We start from the raw sequence: 21,199 nt of genomic DNA on the forward strand, positions 1-21,199 counted from the left end.
TCTCAGAGTCACATTGCACAGAACATGACATTCTGCAGCAGGAAAACCCCAGAGGGACCCTTAGGGCACAAAAAGCCTTCTAAAATTTCCCCAGAAAAAAAAAAAAAAAAGCCGTATAACTAACCAGCAAGCACGGTGCTTGATCTCAGTACCACCGGAAATAAAACTAGCAATACAGACACAGTATGCTAATGTCATGGCCTATCTGTATCTTACATCAGCTGGCAAGTTACTAATGAACTTCTGTATCTCAGCAAACACTAAGATAAAGCTACACTCCCAAATAAGGATTGGATATTTCATTTAAGAATTTATGTACTGCTGAGCTCAGTTCTCTGAGATAATCCATTCTTCCATCAGGGCATGAAGCTTATTTTCAAAAGTGTCCTGCTTGAATATTTTTACTGTTTAATATGTGGCATACTGAATGGCAAATTTTCTTGAGCTATAGACAGTTGGCTAATTTTATGCTTGCAGTAATCTTAACATTTGTAATCCTCATGGAAATTAACAGCTAAAATTTCTTATTCATCAATTAAAGATGGCCTTTTTTTCTTGTAGTTTATCTGGGCACATCACTTTTTTTTTTTTTTTTTAATATTCAACTCATTTTGTGAGTTCCCTGTTTGACCCTGACCCTGGTTGTGCTGACATCTGATTAACAATAGAGACTTTAAACCAAGCCTGGCTCTGCACAGTGCACCAGGAGACTTTTGTATGAGACGCTGAAGGCAGACTGCTTTCTTCCTCCAGCCAAGAGCTGCCTCTAATGCTTTTCATTGGTTCCTCTCCAGCTGGCTGTTCTCTCTTCTCTTAACAACTCAAGTTCTTTTTTCTTCTGGGGTTACCTCTTTAAGGTCAAGTAGTAAAGACGCTGCCCAACTTCAGAGGTGCTGGGATTGGAACCCTTTTAATTCAGGGAAGCATTTGATATTCCTTTCATGTTTGTATTGTGTTTGGTTTGCTTTAATGATTTATGTAGCTAATCTTTCCTCCATCAAAATCAAAGGAAAGTTGGTCTTTGCTGGGAAATGAAAACTTGAACAAAAACCACATTAAAGAACAAGTAACAAGAAAGGAACTACTGTTATGAAAGAATTCAGGGGAAAGTAAATATCATAGAATAATTTGAAGACAAGTTGAAAGGAAACTTCATATTCAGTGTCATATCACATACTGTATGTCACACTGAGGACAGAATCAAATGCTAAATCCAGTCCCAAAAGAGACGGAGACCAGGCAAGGGATGGGAGAAGACTGCAGGCAGAACGCCCGTCCCTGTGGGTGCGTGCCCTCTGTCTCAGAGTGGCCCTGAGGCATGGCAAAGTGGAGTGTCTTGCCCAAGGCTATGCAGATCTAAATGGCAGAGCAGGAATTCAAACCCAGGGGTTCTGGTTCTAAACTGAAGTCACTTCCTTGGTGAGATGCCATTTCTGGAATAAAACGGGCATATCCGTCAGCTTTTCTTTTCTCCTAGTGATTTAAGGCACAAACCTCTCTTGCTGAAGTCTGAGAGACTGAGCCAATTGTGTATCTTGTCCTTGTGGTGAATACCATCCCCCTTCCAAATTAGGCAAAGCAGCAAGATTGGCAGTTAGTCATCAAATGTGCAAAAACCTTTTATAAAAAGATAGGGTTCTGGCTGGGTGCAGTGGCTCACACCTGTAATGCCAACACTTTGGGAGGCCAAGCTAGGCGGATTGCTTGAGCCCAGGAGTTCAAGACCAGTCTGGGCAACACAGCAAAACCACGTCTCTACAAAATATTTTTAAATTAACAGGGCATGGTGGTGTGTGCCTGTAGTCTCAGCTAATGGGGGGCAGGTGCTGAGGCAGGAGGATTGCTTGAGCCTGGGAGGTTGAGGCTGCAGCGAACCATGATTATACCACTGCACTCCAGCCTGGGTGACAGGGCAAGACCCTGCCTTAGAAAAAAAAAAAGATAGGGTTCTGAAGAGATGTTGTTCCTCTTCTGAAATGTTTTATACATTCAGGCATGTTTACCCCACCTTGCCATTTTTCCAGGGACAATTACCTACTTATCAATCCAGTGAGTATCAGGATCAGATGGACCAGTCTCAAGCGTCACACCATGAGAAAAGAACAAGGTCAGAAACACCAACTTCTGAGACGGATATGACCATATTTGCAAAGAAATGGAAGTTCATGTTTAAGACTATTTTAGCCTCTTTGGGCGCTATAACAAAGTACCATGACTGGGTAGCTTATCAACCACAGAAATGTATTTCTCACAGTTCTGGAGGCTAGAAGTCCAGAGTGCCAGCTTGGTCAGTTCTGATGAGGGCCCTCTTCTGGGTTGCAGATGGCCGATTTCTCCTTGTATCCTCACATCGTGGAAAGCAGGTGAGTTAGCTCTCAGGCCTTAAGGGCACTAATCCCATTCATGAGGCTCCACCCTCATGACCTAATCACCTCCCAAAGGGCCCACCTTCAAATACCATCACACTGATGATTCAATTTCAACATATGAATTTGGGGGGACACATTCAGTCCATAATAAAGACCAAAGACATAGTATGTGTTTTTATGACCATTTGACTATACTCAGTGTTAAAGTGTAACTTAGCTCTATGTTACATCCACATATGAAGTCCATTACCTTTTCAAAGAAAAACTTTTTCTTTCTTTCCTTCTTTCTCTTTCTTTCCTTTCTTTTTCTTTTCTTTTCTTTTTCTCTTTTGTTCTTTCTCTTCTTTCTTTTCTTTCCTCTCTCTTCTTTCTTTCTTTCTTTTTCTTTCTTTCTTTCTCTCTTTCTCTCTCTTTCTTTCTTTCTCTTTCTTCTCTCTCTCGCTCTCTTTCATACAGGGTCTCGCTCTGTCACCTAGGTTAGAGCGCAGTGGTGAGATAGTAGCTCACTACAGCCTCAACCTCCTGGGTTCAAGCGATCCTCCTTTTCCTGCCTAAGCCTCCCAAGTAGATAGGATTATAGGTGTGCCACCACTCCCGATGTATTAGGCTGCTTTCACACTGCTATAAAGAACTACCTGGCCAGGCACGGGGCTCATGCCTGTAATCCCAACACTTTGGGAGGCCGAGGTGGGCAGATCATGAGGTCAGGAGTTCAAGACCAGCCTGGTCAATATGGTGAAACTTCATCTCTACTAAAAATACAAAAAAATGAGCTGGACATGGTGGCATATGCCTGTGATCCCAGCTACTCGGGAGGCTGATGCAGGAGAATCACTTGAACCCAGGAAGTGGAGGTTGCAGTGAGCCGAGATTGCGCCATTGCATTCCAGCCTAGGCGGGCGACAGAGTGAGACTCCATCTTAAAAAAACAAAACAAAACAAAACAAAAAAACTACCTGAGACTGAGTAGTTTATAAAGAAAAGATATTTAATTGAGTCACAGTTCTACAAGGGTGGGGAGGCCTCAGGAAACTTACAACCATGGCAGAAGGCTAAAGGGAAGTAAAGTACGTCTCACATGATGGCAGAAGGGGTAGTGGGGGAAGTGTCAAACACCTTTAAACCATCAGATCTCATGAGAACTCACTCACTATCACAAGAACAGCATGGGGAAAACTGCTCCCATGATCCAGTCACCTCCCATCAGGTCCCCTCTTCGACACATGGGGATTATAATTCGAGATGAGATTTGTGTGGAGACACAGAGCCAAACCATATCACCTGGCTAATTTTTCATGTTTATTGTAGAGATGGGGTCTCCCTATGTTACCCAGGCTGGTCTCGAACAACTGGGCTCAAGTGATCTGCCTGCCTCAGCCTCCGAAATTGCTGGGATTGCAGGCACGAGCTACTACACTCAGCCGCCAATTGAATTTCTATATATTAACAACAAGCAATCAAATACTGAAAAAAAAAGTAAATCCAATTTATAATAGCATCAAAATATGAAATATTTAGGGATAAATCTGTCTATACATATAAACCTATACACTGAAAAGTACTAAATATTGCTGAGAGAAATTAAAGAAGAACTAAATAGAGTGATATACCTCATTCATGGGTCAGAAGACTGAATAGTGTTAAAATGTAAATCCTCCCAAAATTAATTTATAGATTCAAAACAATGCCAATCAAAATCCCAGCAGGCTTTTGTTTTTAATAGAAAGTGACAGGCAGATTCCAAAATTCATATGAAAATGTAAAGGACCAGTTGGACACGGTGGCTCACGCCTGAAATCCCAGCACTTTGGAAGGACGAGGCAGGTGGATCACCTGACATCAGGAGTTCGAGACCAGCCTGGCCAACATGGTGAAACACCATCTCTACTAAAAATGCAACAAACTAGCCGCACGTGGTGGTGGGAGCCTGTAGTCCCAACTACTCGGGAGGCTGAGGCAGGAGAATCGTTTGAACCTGGCAGGCGGAGGTTGCAGTGAGCCGAGACACACCATTGCACTCCAGCCTGGGCAACAAGAGCGAAACTCCATCTCAAACAAAACAGAACAAAACAAAACAAAACAAAACAAAAAAACCCAGTCTCGGGTATTTCTTTATAGCAGGGTGAGAACAGATTAACACAGTAAGTTGCTACCAGGAGTGGTGAGGTGCTATAAGGATACTTGAATATGTGGAAAAGACTTTGGAACTGGGTAACAGGCAGAGGCTGGGATAGTTTGGAGGGCTCAGAAGAAGACAGAAAGATGTGGGAACCTTCAGAACTTCCTAGAGACTTGTTGAATGGTTTTGACCAAAATGCTGATAATGATATGGACAATGAAGTCCAGCCTAAGGTGGTCTCAGATGGAGATGAGGAACTTCTTGGGAACTGGAGCAAAGGTCACTCTTGCTATGCTTTAGCAAAGAGACTGGCAGATTTGTGCCTGTGCCCCTAGAGATCTGTGGAACTTCGAACCTGAGAGAGATGATTTAGGCTATCTGGCAGAAGAAATTTCTTTTTTTTTTTTTCTGTCACCCAGGATGGAGTGCAGTGGCACAATCTGCAACCTCCACCTCCTGGGTTCAAGCCATTCTCCTGCCTCAGCCTCCCAAGTAGCTGGGACTACAGGCGCTCGCCACCATGCCCAGCTAGTTTTTGTATTTTCAGTACACACAGGGTTTCACTAATGTTAGTCAGGCTGGTCTCGAACTCCTAACCTCAAGAGAGCCATCCATCTCAGCCTCCCAAAGTGTTGGGATTACAAGCGTGAGCCACCGCACCCCGCCAAGAAGAAATTTCTAAGTGGCAAAGCATTCAAGAAGCAGCAGAGCATAAACGTTTGGAAAAGTTGCAGCCTGACGATGTGACAGAAAAGAAAAACTCATTTTCTGGGGAGAAATTCAAGCCCACTGCAGAAATTTGCATAATGAGGAGTCAAATGTTAATCACCAAGATAATGGGGAAAATGTCTCCAGAGCATGTCAGAGACTTTCAAGGCAGTCCCTCTCATCACAGGCCCAGTGGTCTAAGAGGGAAAAATAGTTAACGTAGGCTGGGCCCAGAGTGCCCTGCTGTGTGCAGCCTCAAGACATGGTGCCCTACATCCCTGCTGGTTCAGCTCCAGCCATGCTAAGAGGGGCAAAGGTACAGCTCAGACCATTGCTTCAGAGGGTACAAGCCCCAATCCTGCTTGGCTTCCACATGGTATTGAGCCTGTGGGTGCACAGAAGTCAAGAATTAAGGTTTGGGAACCCCTGCCTAGATTTCAGAGGATGTATGGAAATGCCTGGATGTTCTGGCAGAAGTTTGCTGCAGGGGCAGGACCCTCATGAAGAAACTCTGCCAGGTCAACGCAGAAGGGAAATGTGGGGTCAGAGCCCCCACACTGAGTCTCCACTGGGGCACTGCGTAGTGGAACTGTGGGAAGAGGGCCACCATCCTCCAGACCTCAGAATGGTAGATCCACTGACAGCTTGCACCATGCACCTGGAAAAGCCACAGACACTCAACGCCAGCCCGTGAAAGCAGCTGGGAGGAGGCTGTACCCTGCAAAGCCACAGGGGCAAAGCTGCCCAAGGCCGTGGGAGTCCATCTCTTGCATCAGCATGACCTGGATGTGAGACATGGAGTCAAAGAAGATCACTTTAGAACTTTAAGGTTTAATAAGTTTAATGACTGCTCTCTTGTATTTTGGATTTGCATGGGGCCTGCAGCCCATTTGTTTTTGCCAATTTCTCCCATTTGGAATGGGTGTATTTACCCAATGCCTGTAACCCTATTGTATCTACGAAGTAACTAACTTGATATTGATTTTACAGGCTCCTAGGCAGAAGGGACTTGCCTTGTCTCAGATAACACTTTGGACTTGGACTTTTGGGTTAATGCTGGAATGGTTAAGATTGTGGGGGACTGTTGGAAGGGTATGATTGTGTTTTGAAATATGAGGACATGAAATTTGGGAGGGGCCAGAGTCTGAATGACATGGTTCAGCTCTGTGTCCCCACCCAAATCTCACCTGCCCATAATGCCCCACGTGTCAAGGATGGAACCAGGTGGAGGTAACTGAATCATGGGGGCAGTTTCCCCCATGCTGTTCTCATGATAATGAATGAGTCTCATGATATGTGATGATTTTATTAATATAAGGGTCTGGCATTTCCCCGGCTTGCACTCATTCTCTCTCCTGCCACCCTGTAAAGAGATGCCTTCTGCCATGATTGGGAGTTTCCTGAGGCCTCCCTATCCATGCAGAACTGAGAGTCACTTAAACTTCTTTTCTTTATAAATTACCCAGTCTCGGGTATTTCTTCATAGCAGCATGAGAATGGACTAATACACCTGGTCTAATTTCAAGATTTATTATAAAACTACAGTAATCAACACAGTGTAGTCTTGATATAAAGACAGACAAATAAATCAATGAGACACAAGAGAGCCCAGAAACATACCCATACATACATGGGCAACCGAATTTTGACAAAGGTGCTAAAGCAATTCAGTGGAGAAATCAGAGTCTTTTCAACAAATGGTGGTGGAACAATTAGATATTCATATACAAAAAAAAAGAACTTTGATCCATACTTTCACCACATACAAATACTAACTCAGAATAAACCTCAACAATTGTCAGAAAATACAGAATTCAGAATTTCCACAACATATCATTCATAATGTCCACTATGCAATAAAAATTACTAGATATGTATAGTAAAGAGAAAAGCCATTCAATAAAAGCAGACCTATGATGATTCAGACATTACAATAAGCAGATAAGGGCTTTAACTATGTTATAAAATCTATAGAAAATATGGGTATATTTGGTGTAGATGTGAGAATTTCAGGAGAGATATGAAAACTATTAATATAAAAGAAAACCAAATGGAAATCCCAGAATTGATACATTATCCTAATTTTTTAAACGTTATTGAACTTTTAAACATTGAGAAAAAGTATTGAGGAAATAAATGAACGAGGCTCAGTGGCTGGTGGAATGCTATCAAACTATCTAACATACATGAATTGGAGTCCCCAGATAAGAAGAGAGAATATAAGCAGAAAAACACACTTGAAGAAATACTGACTGGGAAGTTTTCTAAATTGTATAAAAAACCCCAGTAACTTACAAACTTAGAAGGCCAGTAAACCTCAAACAGCATAAAAGCAAAGAAAACTACACCCAGTCACATTATGGTCAGATTGCTGAACACTGAAGATAAGGAGAAAACCTTAAAACCAGTCAGAGTGGGAAGAAACACATTAAGGGAACAACAATAAGATGATAGCTGATTTCTCACTAGGAAAAACGGAGGCCAGAAGAAAACAGAACATCTTAAATTAAAAATTAGCCAGGCATGGTGGTGTGCACCTGTAGTCCCAGCTATTCTGGAAGCTGAGGTGGGAGGGTTGCTTGAGCTGGAGAGGTCAAGGCTGCAGTGAGCCATGACTGCACCACTGCACCTCAGCCTGGGCAACACAGCAAGATGCCATCTCAAAAAAAAAAGTAGGCCAGGCGCGGTGGTTCACGCCTGTAATCCCAGCACTTTGAGAGGCCGAGGCAGGCGAATCACAAGGTCAGGAGATCAAGACCATCCTGGTTAACACGGTGAAACCCCGTCTCTACTAAAAATACAAAAAAATTAGCCAGGCGTGGTGGCGGGCACCTGTAGTCCCAGCTACTCGGGAGGCTGAGGCAGGAGAATGGTGTGAACCCAGGAGGCAGAGCTTGCAGTGAGCCGAGATCGCACCACTGCACTCCAGCCTGGGCGACAGAGCGAGACTCCGTCTCAAAAAAAATTAAAAAAATTAAAAATAAAATAAAAATAAAAAGTAAACACACACAGACACACACAGATACTGTCTACCTACAATTCTATATCCAGCAAAACCCCTAACATAAAGAAATGATAAATGCATAAGGTTATGGATACCCCAACTGCCCTGATTTGATCATTACACACTGTATGCCTGCACCAAAACATCACATGTACCCCATAAATATATACAACCATAATAATTAAAATTTCAAAAAGTTTAAAAAGTTTAAAAGTGAAGAGGAATAAAAGGGTAGCATGAGGAAGATTTTGTGGTGATGGAGCAGTACTGTGTCTTTTTTTTTTTTGAGACAGGCTCTGCAACCTCTGCCTCTCAGGCTCAAGCAATCTTCCCACCTCAGCCTCCACAGTAGCTGGGACTACAGGCGTGCACCACTATCTCCAGCAAAATTTTCATATTTTTTGTAGAGATGGGGTTTCACTATGTTGCCCAGGCTGGTCTCGAACTTCTGGACTCAAGCAATCTGACTGCCTCAGCCTCCCAAAGTGCTGGGATTACAGGCATGAGCCACTGTGCCCAGCTAGAACAGCTCTGTATCTTGGTTGTGGTTTTGGTTACACAAATCTACACATGTAATAAAGTTGAACAGAACTACATATACATATGCATACAAGTGAGTACGTGTAAAACTGGTGAAGTCTGAGTAAGATCAGTTTCAATCTCGGTTTTGAAATTGTACTGTATGTATGTAAGATGTTACCATTGGGAATGGTTCACAGGACCTTTCTATAATATTTTTGAAACTACCTATTAATCTATAATCTTTAAAACAAAAAGTCAAAGAAATGAAATAAAGACACTTGCAGATAAATAAATGCTGAACTTGTTTCCAGGAAACTACAAGACTAAGGGAAACGTCAGGCAGAAGGTAAAAGGGGTACAGAAGGCATAACTCCCTGTTCTTTATGTGAGGGCTGTGGAAGACTTCCTGCCCAAGAGGACGCTATGGAAAAAGAGAAGAAAAGAGTATATTTACAGTGGAGAAATCTGACAAACACTACCTCAGCCAGATGATCAAGGTTACTATCAACAGTAATACGGTGTGTTGACAGCGTACCCTTGAGACGGTGTGATGAAAATGGAACTTCACCTCTGTGATCTTCCCCCTCCCAAAAAATATTCTCATCCTGGTCTAGACCTAAAAAAAACATCAAGGCCAGGCGCGGTGACTCCCGCCTGTAATCCCAGCACTTTGGGAGGCCGAGGCAGGTGGATCACGAGGTCAGGAGATCGAGACCATCCTGGCTAACACGGTGAAACCCCGTCTCTACTAAAAATACAAAAAATTAGCCAGGCGTGGTGGCGGGCGCCTGTAGTCCCAGTTACTCGGGAAGCTGAGGCAGGAGAATGGTGTGAAGCCAGGAGGCGGAGCTCGCGGTGAGCCGAGATCACCCGCCGCTGCACTCCAGCCTGGGCGACAGAGCGAGACTCTGTCTCAAAAAAAAAAAAAAAGTCTGAGTCAAGAGGAGCCTGAGGCAGGACCATTAAATGTAAAGGGGTGTTCTGGATGGGATCCTGGGCAGATAAAGGAAATCAGGGAAGATGGAGAAGATCTGAATAATGAATGAACTTTAGTGAACAATAACCTCAGTATTGGTTAATTAATTATAGCGAATGTACCGCACTAACAAAAGGTGTTAATAATGGGTGAAACTGGATGCACTGTATATAAGAACTCTGTGTACTAGCTTTGCAATTTTTCCGTATACCTATCTAAAAGTGTTCCAAAAAATAAAATTTATTAAAAATAACAAAGAAACTTAAACGACATAGCAAACAGTTGCAATATATAGATCTTATTTGGATCCTGAATTGAACAAACAAATTGTAAAGAAAACTATGAAACCTGGGCAGGCGTAGTGGCTCACACCTGTAATCCCAGCACTCTGGGAGGCCAAGGTGGGCAGATTACCTGAGGTCAGGACTTTGAGACCAGCCTGGCAAACATGGTGAAACCTCATCTCTACTAAAAATACAAAAATAAGCTGTGCATGGTGGCGGACGCCCGTAGTCCCAGCTACTTGGGAGGCTGAGGCACGAGAATTGCTTGAACCTGGGCGGGTGAGGTTGCAGTGAGCCTAGATCGTGCCACTGCACTCCAGCCTGGGTGACCCAGCGAGACTCCGTCTCAATTAAAAAAGAAAAGAAAAGAAAACCGTGAAACGTTAGGAGAAATTTGGTGTGGCAGCTCACGCCTGTAATCTCAGCACTCTGGGAGGCTGAGGTGGGAGGATGGCTTGTGTCCAGGAGTTCAAGACCAGCCTGGGCAACATAATGAGACCCCCATCTCTATTTATGTTAAAAATATTATTAAAAGGCTGGGAGTGGTGGCTCATGCCTGTAATCCCAGCACTTTGGGGGGCCGAGGAGGGTGGATCACGAGGTCAGGAGATCGAGACAATGCTGGCTAATAACAGTGAAACCCCATCTCTACTAAAAATACAAAAAATTAGCCGGGCGTGGTGGCACGCACCTGTAGTCCTAGGTACTCAGGAGGCTGAGGCAGGAGAATCACTTGAACCCGGGAGGCAGAGGTTGCAGTGAGCTGAGATGGTGCCTCTGCACTCCAGCCTGGGTGAGAGAGCAAGACTCCATCTCAATAAATAAATAAATAAATAAATAATATTTTAAAAAACACATTAGGAGAAATGTGAATAGTTTGGATATTTGATGGTATTTAGGGATTCCTTAGCTGGTCTTGGTGGCCCATGCCTGTAATCCCCGAACTTTCAGAGGCTGAGCAGGGAGGATTGCTTGAGGTCAGGAGTTTGAGACCAGCCTGGACAACATAGTGAGACCTTATCTCTACTAAAAATAAAATACATTTTTCTAAAAAAAGAAAAAAAAGTCCAGTGTGCCGTCCATGGTGAAAAAGAAAAAAAAAAAGCATTCCTTACCTGGTTTTGTTTTCCATGTAAACATGGATATTATGGTTTAAAGTCATCTTTAAGAAAATACTGAAATATTTATGAATGAAATGTAATATTTAGGATTTGCTTCAAAACAATCTATGGCATGGGTATGGTGGCTCACACCTGTAATCCCAGCACTCTGGGAGGCCAAGGTGGGTGGATCACTTGAGGCCAGGAGTTCGAGACCAGCCTGGCCAACATGGTGAAACCCCATCTCTACTAAAAATACAAAAATTAGCTGGGCATGGTGGCACGTGGCTGTAATCCCAGCTATTTGGGAGGCTGAGGCAAGAGAATCACTTGAACCTGAAAAGCGGAGGTTGCAGTGAGCCAAGCTCATGCCACTGCCCTCCAGCCTAGGCAACAAAGTAAGACTCTGTCTCCAAAATAAAAATAAAAATTAAAAAATTTAAAAAAATAAAAAAGAAACAATCCATGTGTGGATGGGGAAATGGGTAGGGTACAAATGATGAAGAAACAGGATTGTCGGGCAGGTGCAGTGCCTTGTGCCTGTAATCCCAGCGCTTTGGGAGGCTGAGGCAGATGAATCACTTAAGGTGAGGAGTTCAAGACCAGTCTGGCCAACATAGTGAAACCCCATCTCTACTAAAAACACAAAAAATTAGCTAGGTGCAGTGGCACATGCCTGTAATTCCAGCTACCTGAGAGGCTGAGGCAGAAGAATCACTTGAACCTGGGAGGCAGAGGTTGCAGTGAGCCAAGATCGCACCACTGCACTCCAGCCTGGGCGACAGAGCGAGACTCCATCTCAAAAAAAAAAAAAAAAAAAAAATCAACCAACTGACCAAAACAAACAAACAAACAGGATTGTCTGTGATTCAGTAAAGATTGAAGCAGGTGATGGGTGCAGCAGCTTATTGCACTAATATGGTTTTGATATGCATTTTTTTTAAAGAAAGGCGGCAGTAAAATATGTATATCATGTCTGTCTTCATGTTTTGGAGGCTTAGTTTTTAAATATCTTGCTATTTGTAAGAGACACTATATCATTAGCAAGTATCTCAAAGTGTAGCTACACTTAGTCATCAGAAATAGTGGATGTGAATTCATATTTTAAATGCTCTTGTCATATTTTACTTTTTTGGTGATTTTCTTGTCAGATATGATTAGACCATCATGTTTACCTTTAATGTAGCTACAAAGAGCTCACACAGGAAGAGGTGGCAGCTCTGCCATTTTTCTTAGTATATGCTTATGTTGCATATTTATTCTCGTTAATTCATGGTCTCTTTGAAGGTAATCTTTTAGGCCAATGGCTGTTTTGTGAGGTTTGGTTTAATTTAGCATAAATTAAATAATGTATTCTGTAGTTCCTCATAACCAAGCATGTGACAAGCAATATATTATAAAATTCTCAACACTAAACACTCAAGGCAATGGTGCTAATGCCTCTCTGTTGTGATACATGTACCACTCATCACATGCCACCATCCCCCACACAGACAGAGTGAGAGTGCTGTGGTCAGTCCATATATTACATATTAGCAAAGCTCAATTTTTTTTTTTTTTTTTGAGACGGAGTCTCGTTCTGTCACCCAGGCTGGAGTGCAGTGGCCGGATTTCAGCTCACTGCAAGCTCCGCCTCCCGGGTTTACACCATTCTCCTGCCTCAGCCTCCCGAGTAGCTGGGACTACAGGCGCCTGCCACCTCGCCCGGCTAGTTTTTTTTTTTTTTTTTTTTTTTGTATTTTTTAGTAGAGACGGGGTTTCACTGGGTTAGCCAGGATGGTCTCCATCTCCTGACCTCATGATCCACCCGTCTTGGCCTCCCAAAGTACAAAGCTCAATTTTTTTGTTTTTAAAGAAAAATGTTTAAGATAGAAGTTCTTTTCTTCCTGCACCACAATGGAAGAAACTCTCTGGAGCCCAATATGCTGAATAAGACAACTCTTCACATAGGAGGATGACCAATAATGAATATGTCCCTCAAATGTTAATTATTAACATATCTCTCCGTGGCTTACTAACCCTGTGACTAAATCCACATCTAAGACGATCACATGTAATCCAAGCTGTGCAGGCACAAGCCATCACCTGTTTTATTGCAAGGAAGGGGCCTCCTGGCTCTTCCTGCGTGTCTCCCAGGTGCCTCTGCACAGGTTCTTAGGAACAGGTCCCATGTGTGTGCTCTGCACCAACCACTTTGCCTGGCCACTGCTACCGGCAACCTCAGGAGACTGCTGGGCTTGGCAGCCCACTGCTGGTGAAGGCTCCTACTAGGAGCATCCTGGTCTTGGGGCTGGGAGAAGCCAACTTCATTCATAGCCCAGCAGAAACCAGATTTGAACTTTTAATGAAACTTTCTTGAAAATTTGAGGATAATGTGTTAGTTTCCTGTAGCTGCCATAACAAAGTGCCACAAACTTGGAGGCTTAAAACAAGATAAATTTGTTCACAGTTCTGGAAGCCAGAAGCCTGAAATCAAAGTGTCAGAAGGGCCCTGCTTTCTCGGAAGGCACTAGGAAAGGACATTTCCTCGCCTCTTCCAGGTTCAGGTAGCCCCAGGAGTTCCTTAGCTTAAGGCAACATCACTCCAGTCTCCGCCTTGGTCTTCACGTTGACCATCCCTTGCGTGTCTATGTCTCCTCTTATGAGGACACTAGTCATACTGGATTGGCCCAGCCTACTCCAATATGATCTCATCTCAACTAGTGACATTTGCAATGGCCTATTTCCAAATAAGGTCACATTCTGAAAGGGCAGGACTTCAACATATCTTTTGGTGGAGAACACAATTCAACCTGTAACAGTTGAGAACAATTTACAACTACTGTATAACCCCAGATCTGTCCTCAGAGTTCTCTGCTGAGCCGACCCTCTCTCAAACATGGCCTCCCTCCATGGACTCAGGGCTGGCTTACTCCACTTTCCCCCTTCTGAGAGCACTCCATGCAACTCCATACCTCAGGATTCAGACTAGACTGATCCCCTATGTCATTGAGGGAGGGCAGGATTTTCCTTCCTCCCAGTGAAATTCAGGGGATTCACCTTTCCCAGGATGGCTTTCATCCTACAATGCTGAAGACAGGACAGTCAACTCCCCACCAAGGAAACCCCTCTCCCATCCACAAAGGTTCTGCCCCTTTGACTTCAGTAAGATGACCACACAATAGAAGAACCTTAGCATGCAGGTTTGATTTTGAATGATACCGATGTGAGACATAACAGTTCAGTCTGCTTTGGCTTATGCCAAGATCAAAAGGAGTCTGGTTCTTCTCCATTCTTCCCTCATCAAATATTTTTAAAAACCAAACCACAAAACTCCTTAATGTCTACTTTCATTGGGGTCACCATTTTCCATGTAAAAGAATGTCCTTTTGGTAAAAACAATCATAGCAGTGGTTTTTTACTCTGATCTTAGTGTAACTCAATGGTGGGGGGAAAAAGTTTTGTATGTTATCTCTGGGACGTAAAAAAAACATGTTGGAACTAGAAATCAGATATTGGGCTTGGAAATGCTCATAGAAAGTTAATACAAACCCCGTATCAGACGTCCAAATTTCAAAGAACTTCCATAGCCACCAGCCGTCAGAGGTGTAGGTCAGCAGAGACCCTTCTGGACAATCTACATGCTTAGCATGAGCTCCTCACTCAAGGGATGATGGGAATTAACAGAACTGATGATGTTCTCTTTCTGGAAACTTAACGGAAGACACATGGTTCTTAGTTCACAGGGAAAGGGAACAGAAGTGGAAGTACACACAGAGGAGGCAGCAGGCTTAGGCCTCGAGGAGCAGTCCCGAACAAGCAGGGCCTGCTGAGGAGAAGCTGACTGGTGGCAGCAGACCTTCCTGCTGCTGCAAAGTCAAAGGTGACCGAGTTAGCCACCAATAAGGGAGCTACTTTGAATACAAAAGCAAGTCCATTTCTTCCGACCCTGTTCCCGTCTGGTTGCAGTCAAGTATTTCCATGTGAATTCAGACTGAGTCCCTACTATTTTAGCTAATCTGAGCCATTTCTTTTTTTCTTTTTTTTTTTTTTTTTAAGACAAGGTCTCCCTTTGTCACCCAGACTGAAGTGCTGTGGCGCCATCTCAGCTCACTGCAGCCTCGACCTCCTGGGCTCAAGTGATCCCGCCACCTCAGCCCTCCAAGTAGCTGGGACTACAGGCACGCGCCACCACGTCCAGCTAATTTTTTTGTATTTTTTATAGAAACAGCTTTTCTCCATGTTCCCCAGGCTGGCTAAGTCATTGTTTAAACGAAACAAATTCTCCCCACTCTGGAATAAAAGAATCTTCTAAACCTCTGGATCCTACATTAAAGGGCTTGAAGATAGCAACTGGAAAACCTTTTTTTTTTTTTTTTTTTTTAAGACAGAGTCTCGCTGTTTCACCCAGGCTGGAGTGCAGTGGCGCTATCTCGGTTCACTGCAACCTCCGCCTACCAGTTTCAAGCAATTCTGCTGCCTCAGCCTCCCGAGTAGCTGGGATTACAGGTGCCCACCTAATTTTTGTATTTTTAGTAGAGACAGGGCTCTACTAAATTTTGCATGCCTGGCTAATTTTTGTATTTTTAGTAGAGACGGGGTTTCACCATGTTGGCCAGGCTGGTCTCAAACTCCTGACCTCGTGATCCACCTGCCTCGACCTCCCAAAGTGCTGGGATTACAGGCGTGAGCCACCGAGCCCGACCTGGAAAACTTCTTGAATGAGTTTGTCCTTTACGACTGTGCTTCACATCTGGATTACCAATATTCTCAGGCTAGAGTGGTGCTTTCAAACTTTTTGAAGCAGCCCATGGTAAGAAACTTTACAATGAGGCCGGTACAGTGGCTCACACCTGTAATCTCAGCACTTTGGGAGGCCGAGGTAGGCAGGTCATGAGGTCAAGAGGTCAAGACCATTCTGGCCAACATGGTGAAACCCCGTCTCTATTAAAAATACAAAAATTAGCTGGGCGTGGTGGTGTGCGCCTGTAGTCCCAGCTACTTGGGAGGCTAAGGCAGGAGAATTGCCTGAACACGGGAGGTGGAGGTTGCAGTAAGCCGAGATCGCGCCACTGCACTCCAGACTGGCGACAGAGCGAGACTCCGTCTCAAAAAAAAAAAAAAGGAAACTTTACAATGAATCCCAACATACAATAATACATATATAGCATATCTATAAATATATATACCGACGCATGCACTTACACACACTTTTTTTTACTCGTTTTTTTAACTCACCACTGTACTAATGAGGACACATACTTACCCTTACTATGCATAATGCAGTTTTCTATTCTGTTCTATTTTTTTTAAAAAAGGTGAAACTAAACTGATTTGATAATGCAAGGAGTTTAGTAGCATCTGTTCAAAAACACTGTGGTGAGGATATCCGAATCCACAGGATAAAAACGACACATTTTACAGGAGAGTACAATTTAAGACCTTTAGTTTTAAAACACTTAAAATAACTGTAGCGTAAACCTCAACATTTCATGAAAACATAGAACTTCCAGACATTGATCACTTCCGGCTGGCTGCCTGGGGTTTCCATCTGTAGATCCCCAAGGACAAGAATGCACACCCCAGCCCCTATCGGATGCTTCCGTGGGAAAGCTGGAGGGAGTCGCTCTTGGGCTGGGTGTTCCAATTCGACTCCAGTCACCTCTAAACCTTCCTACGCTGGAATACAAGGCCTGCTACTCAGTTTCCCTGGGCTTCATTCCTCCCTACCGATCACTGGGAAAGGGCGAAGGGCCATGCCCGGCCTCTGCAGGTCCCCACTGCCAAACAGCCTCGGCAGAATAGGGGCGGGTTCCCCGGCGCGGCGGAGCCTCTGCTAACTCGGCAAGTGCCAAGCCCACCAGCAGCCACCACTCCGGGCCTGCCTGTAGGCTCGTCCCTCAACGGCACCTGCGTTCCCGGCCCGGATTCTCTTCCCGCGCCCCTCTGCACTGCACCCCTGGGAAGGCTGTGCCCACACCGCGGCCCGAGGCGTTCCTGGCACCCGGCTCCGGCCTGCCCGCCGCACCAGCCGCCCTGGCGCTGGCGGAGAACCGGCTTCCCGCCCCGGCGTTGTTCCAGGATGTGCGCCGAGCTCCGCGCGAAGCGAAGCAGACACCAGAACTGACGAGGCTCGCCCTGTTTTTAATGAAATTCCTAACACTTTGAATTAACGCTGACTCCATGCTTCCCACAGTCCTTCGGCCGTGGGTGACGCTTAGTCACCACTACATCCTCAAACCCAGACACGAACGCTAACGCAGCTCAAGGGGAATTTTCAAAACAGCCCCGAGGGAGGAGCTAGCCCAACCACCGCCCGCCCGGGCCACGAGCCTCGCGCCCTTCACGGGCTCAGCGGGCGCGAACCCGCCAACCGCTCAGCTTATCACCAATCACCGCACCTCCCACCTATTGCCCCGCCCTGCGCTCCGTTCCGGCCAATCACCGGGGAGCCACCGTTTGTCTCTCCGCCTCTCCCGCCCGCCCCCAACCGGTTGGAAGTTTGAAGCCTTCAAACCTCGCCGGCGCCCAACCGCGCTGTAGCAGCGCGGTGTATTTTTAGCTCCTGGGTGGCCAGCCCCGCCTCCTCCGCCCCGCCTCCTTGCCTCCCCCAATGGGAGATGGAGTTTCTGACACGTCATCGCGCGGCTGTGCAGGTGCCGTCCAATCGGCGCTCGGGGAGAATGGCGTAATTAAAAAGCGGCGGAAGAAGGTGGGAGGGTCATGACGCAGCGAGTTTCAGTCGTGACTTTTCTGGGGGCATCGCGGCGTCCCCTTTTTTTGCCTTTAAAGTAAAACGTCGCCCCGACGCACCCCCGCGTATTTCGAGGGGGCGGAGGCGGCGGGCCACGGCGCGAGGAGGGGCGGTGCTGACGCCGGCCGGTCACGTGGGTGTGTTGTGGGGGGAGGGGCGCCGCCGCGCGGTCGGTTCCGGGCGGTTGGGAGCGCGCGAGCGAGCGAGCGAGCGAGCGAGCTAGAGGCAGCCGCGCCCGCCGCCGCCCCTGCTCTGTATGCCGCTCTCCCCCGGCGCGGCCGCCGCCGATCGCAGCAGCAGGAGCCGCCGCCGTCGCGGTTGATGTGGTTGGGCCGGGGCTGAGGAGGCCGCCAAGATGCCGCAGTCCAAGTCCCGGAAGATCGCGATCCTGGGCTACCGGTCTGTGGGTGAGTGGCCGGTGGTCGCGCGGCCTCCTCGCGCCGCCGGGGCCTCGCCTGGAAGCCGGGTCGCTGCCGGGCCTGCGAAGTTTGGAGCCGGCGCGGCCATGTGGCGGGGCGGGCGGGGGCCGCGCGTTTCGTAACCACCATTTTGAGCGGAGGTGGTGGCGGTCGGGGCGGCGTCCGCACCGGTCGAGGAGCTGCGGTAGCCGGGCGCCCTCCGCGGGCCGGGCGGGCAGGTGGCGGCCGGGCGGAGGGCGTGGGAGGCGCGGGGCGGGGGCCGCCGGCCGCCGAGGAGTCCGGGGCTCGTCTGGGGAAATGAGGCGGCGCCGGGGAGCCGCGCTAGAGGCTCCCGCGAGGAAGGAGTCACACCTGCCTCCCCGCCTTCGCCGCGGGCGCGCGTGACCGGGGCTGGCGGTCTCCCCCACCCCGCCCCCGATGCAAGGAAAAGAAAGTCCGTGGGATTTTAACAAAGGAAGCAGCACCTCGGCTTCATTCCATCTGTGGTGAAGTTTACCCTTGTAAAGAAAACTAGGGACTTAGAGAACGTTTGGTCTCTGAACGCAAGTTTTGTACATAGGAAACCTAGGCGAGCCCCCAAAAGAGGCCCCTCTGGAGGCCCTGGAGATGCTGCTGGCGGCCCGGGTAGGAAGGCAGAGAAAAAGGAATGTCTGATCTCTCAGTGGCCTATATTTCTTCGGGAAGGAATAAGGTCAGGTACTTGCAACCACGCTGTTGAAGTAATTCCGAAGTCTTTTTGTTTTCTTTTTCTTCCCCCAAAAGGTTGACGTACATTTGAAACGGTTCCTAGCGTCGCCTTACTGCTGAATAAGGTGGCTTAGGGTCGGGTTGGGGGGCGGACGGGGTGTCACAGAACAAGCGGTTTTCTGGCCTGTGAGAAACCGGAGCGATCGAACTTAGACACGCTTCAGGGTGAGGCTGTATTGTCTGCCGACATCCGGAAGCCTGGAGAAATTACGTTCATCTTTTCGGGCTGTTTTGAAGTAACTGTCTATAGAAGACGTGCGCCGGGCCACATTTGGGGGGATGGGGAGGTGAAAGCGAGGGTTCAAAGGCTCCGGTGATTGCGGAACGGGGTGACAGCATGTGTCGTGGGAAGCTTGTACCTGCCAGCCGCTCGCGGGATGCACTCCCCAACTGCGCTTTCCACCGCCGGTGCCAGGGTCTGTGCTCTTTGACCAAGATCAGCCACTGCATGCTTACTCATCCTTTTACTACCTCTCCGTCGAGAGCTGGAGGAAGTCAAGGGCTGGAAGAAGCTTGGCTAGAGATGCGGGGTGCCCAGAGTCGTAGGGGGAACTCTTGTGCGATGCGGTGCTGCAGCCAGGAAGTAACCACGAATCAAATGGAGGGGTTCAAAGTCACTAACTGTTCAAATATCTACATGGAACCTGGGATCCAACCTTTATTGGCAGCCTGAATCCATGCTCTTGTCTCTGTTCTCTTGATTTCCTCCTCTGCATTTTGAGGAGTTGGGAGCGCGAGGTGTCCTGGCTCTTGGGTGAGCCCTCCCTAGTCAGTCAAGTAAGTACTTATTGCCAACTATTTGAAAATAGCCCCTGAATAATCACATTATGGTCAAGTACCTCGGCTACTTGATTTCAACCCAAGAGAATGACCTAAAGATCCTGACTGATTTACCCTTTTAAAATGTTGAAATGGTAGCTCTAGTCTTTGGTAAGCAGGGCTAGTTTTATCACTTTTTGGTGGTTTTTTTTTGTTGTTGTTTTTTGTTTTTTTGTGTTTTTTTTGCTAAAGAAGTTCCTTGTGTCCAGTTGAAATCCATTCTGTTTTATCTTCCCCTCTATTCAGCTTCCTCCTGAGGACGGAGATGTGACAGGACACCCCTTAGCCGTCTCTTCACAAACATTATTTTAAAGTGCTGCTTGTTAAATACTGTGCTAACTTAGTCTTCGGTGGGTTACAGGGTCACTTTTAGTCCCTATTTTGTGTCTTCAGTATTTCATATTTCTGCAACCTACCCCACTTCTCCATACTTATTTTCAAGCGTAGTCATATTAAACGATTTTGGAGAGGTTAAGTTGCTCCCAATCTTGTATTTGATTTTTTTTTTTTTTTTTTTTTTTTTTTTTTTTTGAGACAGAGTTTGGCTCTTGCCACCCAGGCTGGAGTGCAATGGCGCGATCTTGGCTCACTGCATCCTCCACGTCCAGGGCTCAAGCGATTCTCCTGCCTCAGCCTCCAGAGTAGCTGGCACTACAGGCATGCACCACTACACCCGGCTAATTTTGTATTTTTAGTAGAGACAGGTTTCACCACATGGCCAACCCTCAGGCTGGTCTCAAACACCTGACCTCAGGTGGTCCTCCCACCTTGGCCTCCCAAAGTGCTGGGATTATAGGCGTGAACCACCACACCCAGCCCCATTTGATTTTAAAGTGTATTATGAGCCGGGATATTTTGTAGTTTGTGGGGTCTTTTGCAGGGGAAGGAGATTCGGTTTTGCCAGCAGGTTTCGTCTAGTAAGCCACCCTTTTGAGGATTACTCAGCATGCTCACTTCTGGGAGCTTGCAAATGGTGCTATACCAGAGAAATCTGAGCACATGTGTTTCTAGATTGTGGTCTTTTGTGATGCTGAGCTGTTTTCTCCTATATTCTGGGGGTAGAGCCATAGAAAAAGGCTCCACATCTTTCTTAGAATGTTCTCTTAAGTACATTAAACCAGTTTGACTAGTAGGATACTTGTCATTGTGACTTTGTCATGCCACAAACTTTATTTTTAAAGTTGTCTTCAGCTAAAACAACAAAATGCTATGTTTGTTTTACTAGTTGGCTTTCTCTTTTTTTTTTTTTTTTTTTTTTTTTGGAGACAGAGTCTCACTCTATTACCCAGGCTGGAGCGCAGTGGTGCGATCTCGGCTCACTGCAACCTCTGCCACCCGGGTTCAACCAAGTCTCCTGCCTCAGCCTCCCAAGTAGCTGGGATAACAGGCGCCTGCCACC

At 46.3% G+C, this 21,199-nt stretch overlaps 1 protein-coding gene across 1 annotated transcript in view; it reads left to right on the forward strand.

Annotated features, from left to right (window-relative positions):
* The first annotated feature begins 17,746 nt into the window (after window positions 1-17,746).
* Window positions 17,747-21,199, forward strand: part of RHEB (Ras homolog, mTORC1 binding) — a 53,099-nt gene continuing 49,646 nt past the window's right edge. Inside the window, exon 1 of the mRNA XM_050785934.1 lies at window positions 17,747-18,222. Within this exon, the coding sequence (XP_050641891.1) occupies window positions 18,171-18,222 (52 nt within the window). The 5' untranslated portion in view covers window positions 17,747-18,170. The remainder of the gene's footprint in view (window positions 18,223-21,199) is intronic.

The sequence above is a fragment of the Macaca thibetana genome, chromosome 3, assembly GCF_024542745.1.
Source record: "Macaca thibetana thibetana isolate TM-01 chromosome 3, ASM2454274v1, whole genome shotgun sequence".
NCBI classification, from domain to species: Eukaryota; Metazoa; Chordata; class Mammalia; order Primates; family Cercopithecidae; genus Macaca; species Macaca thibetana.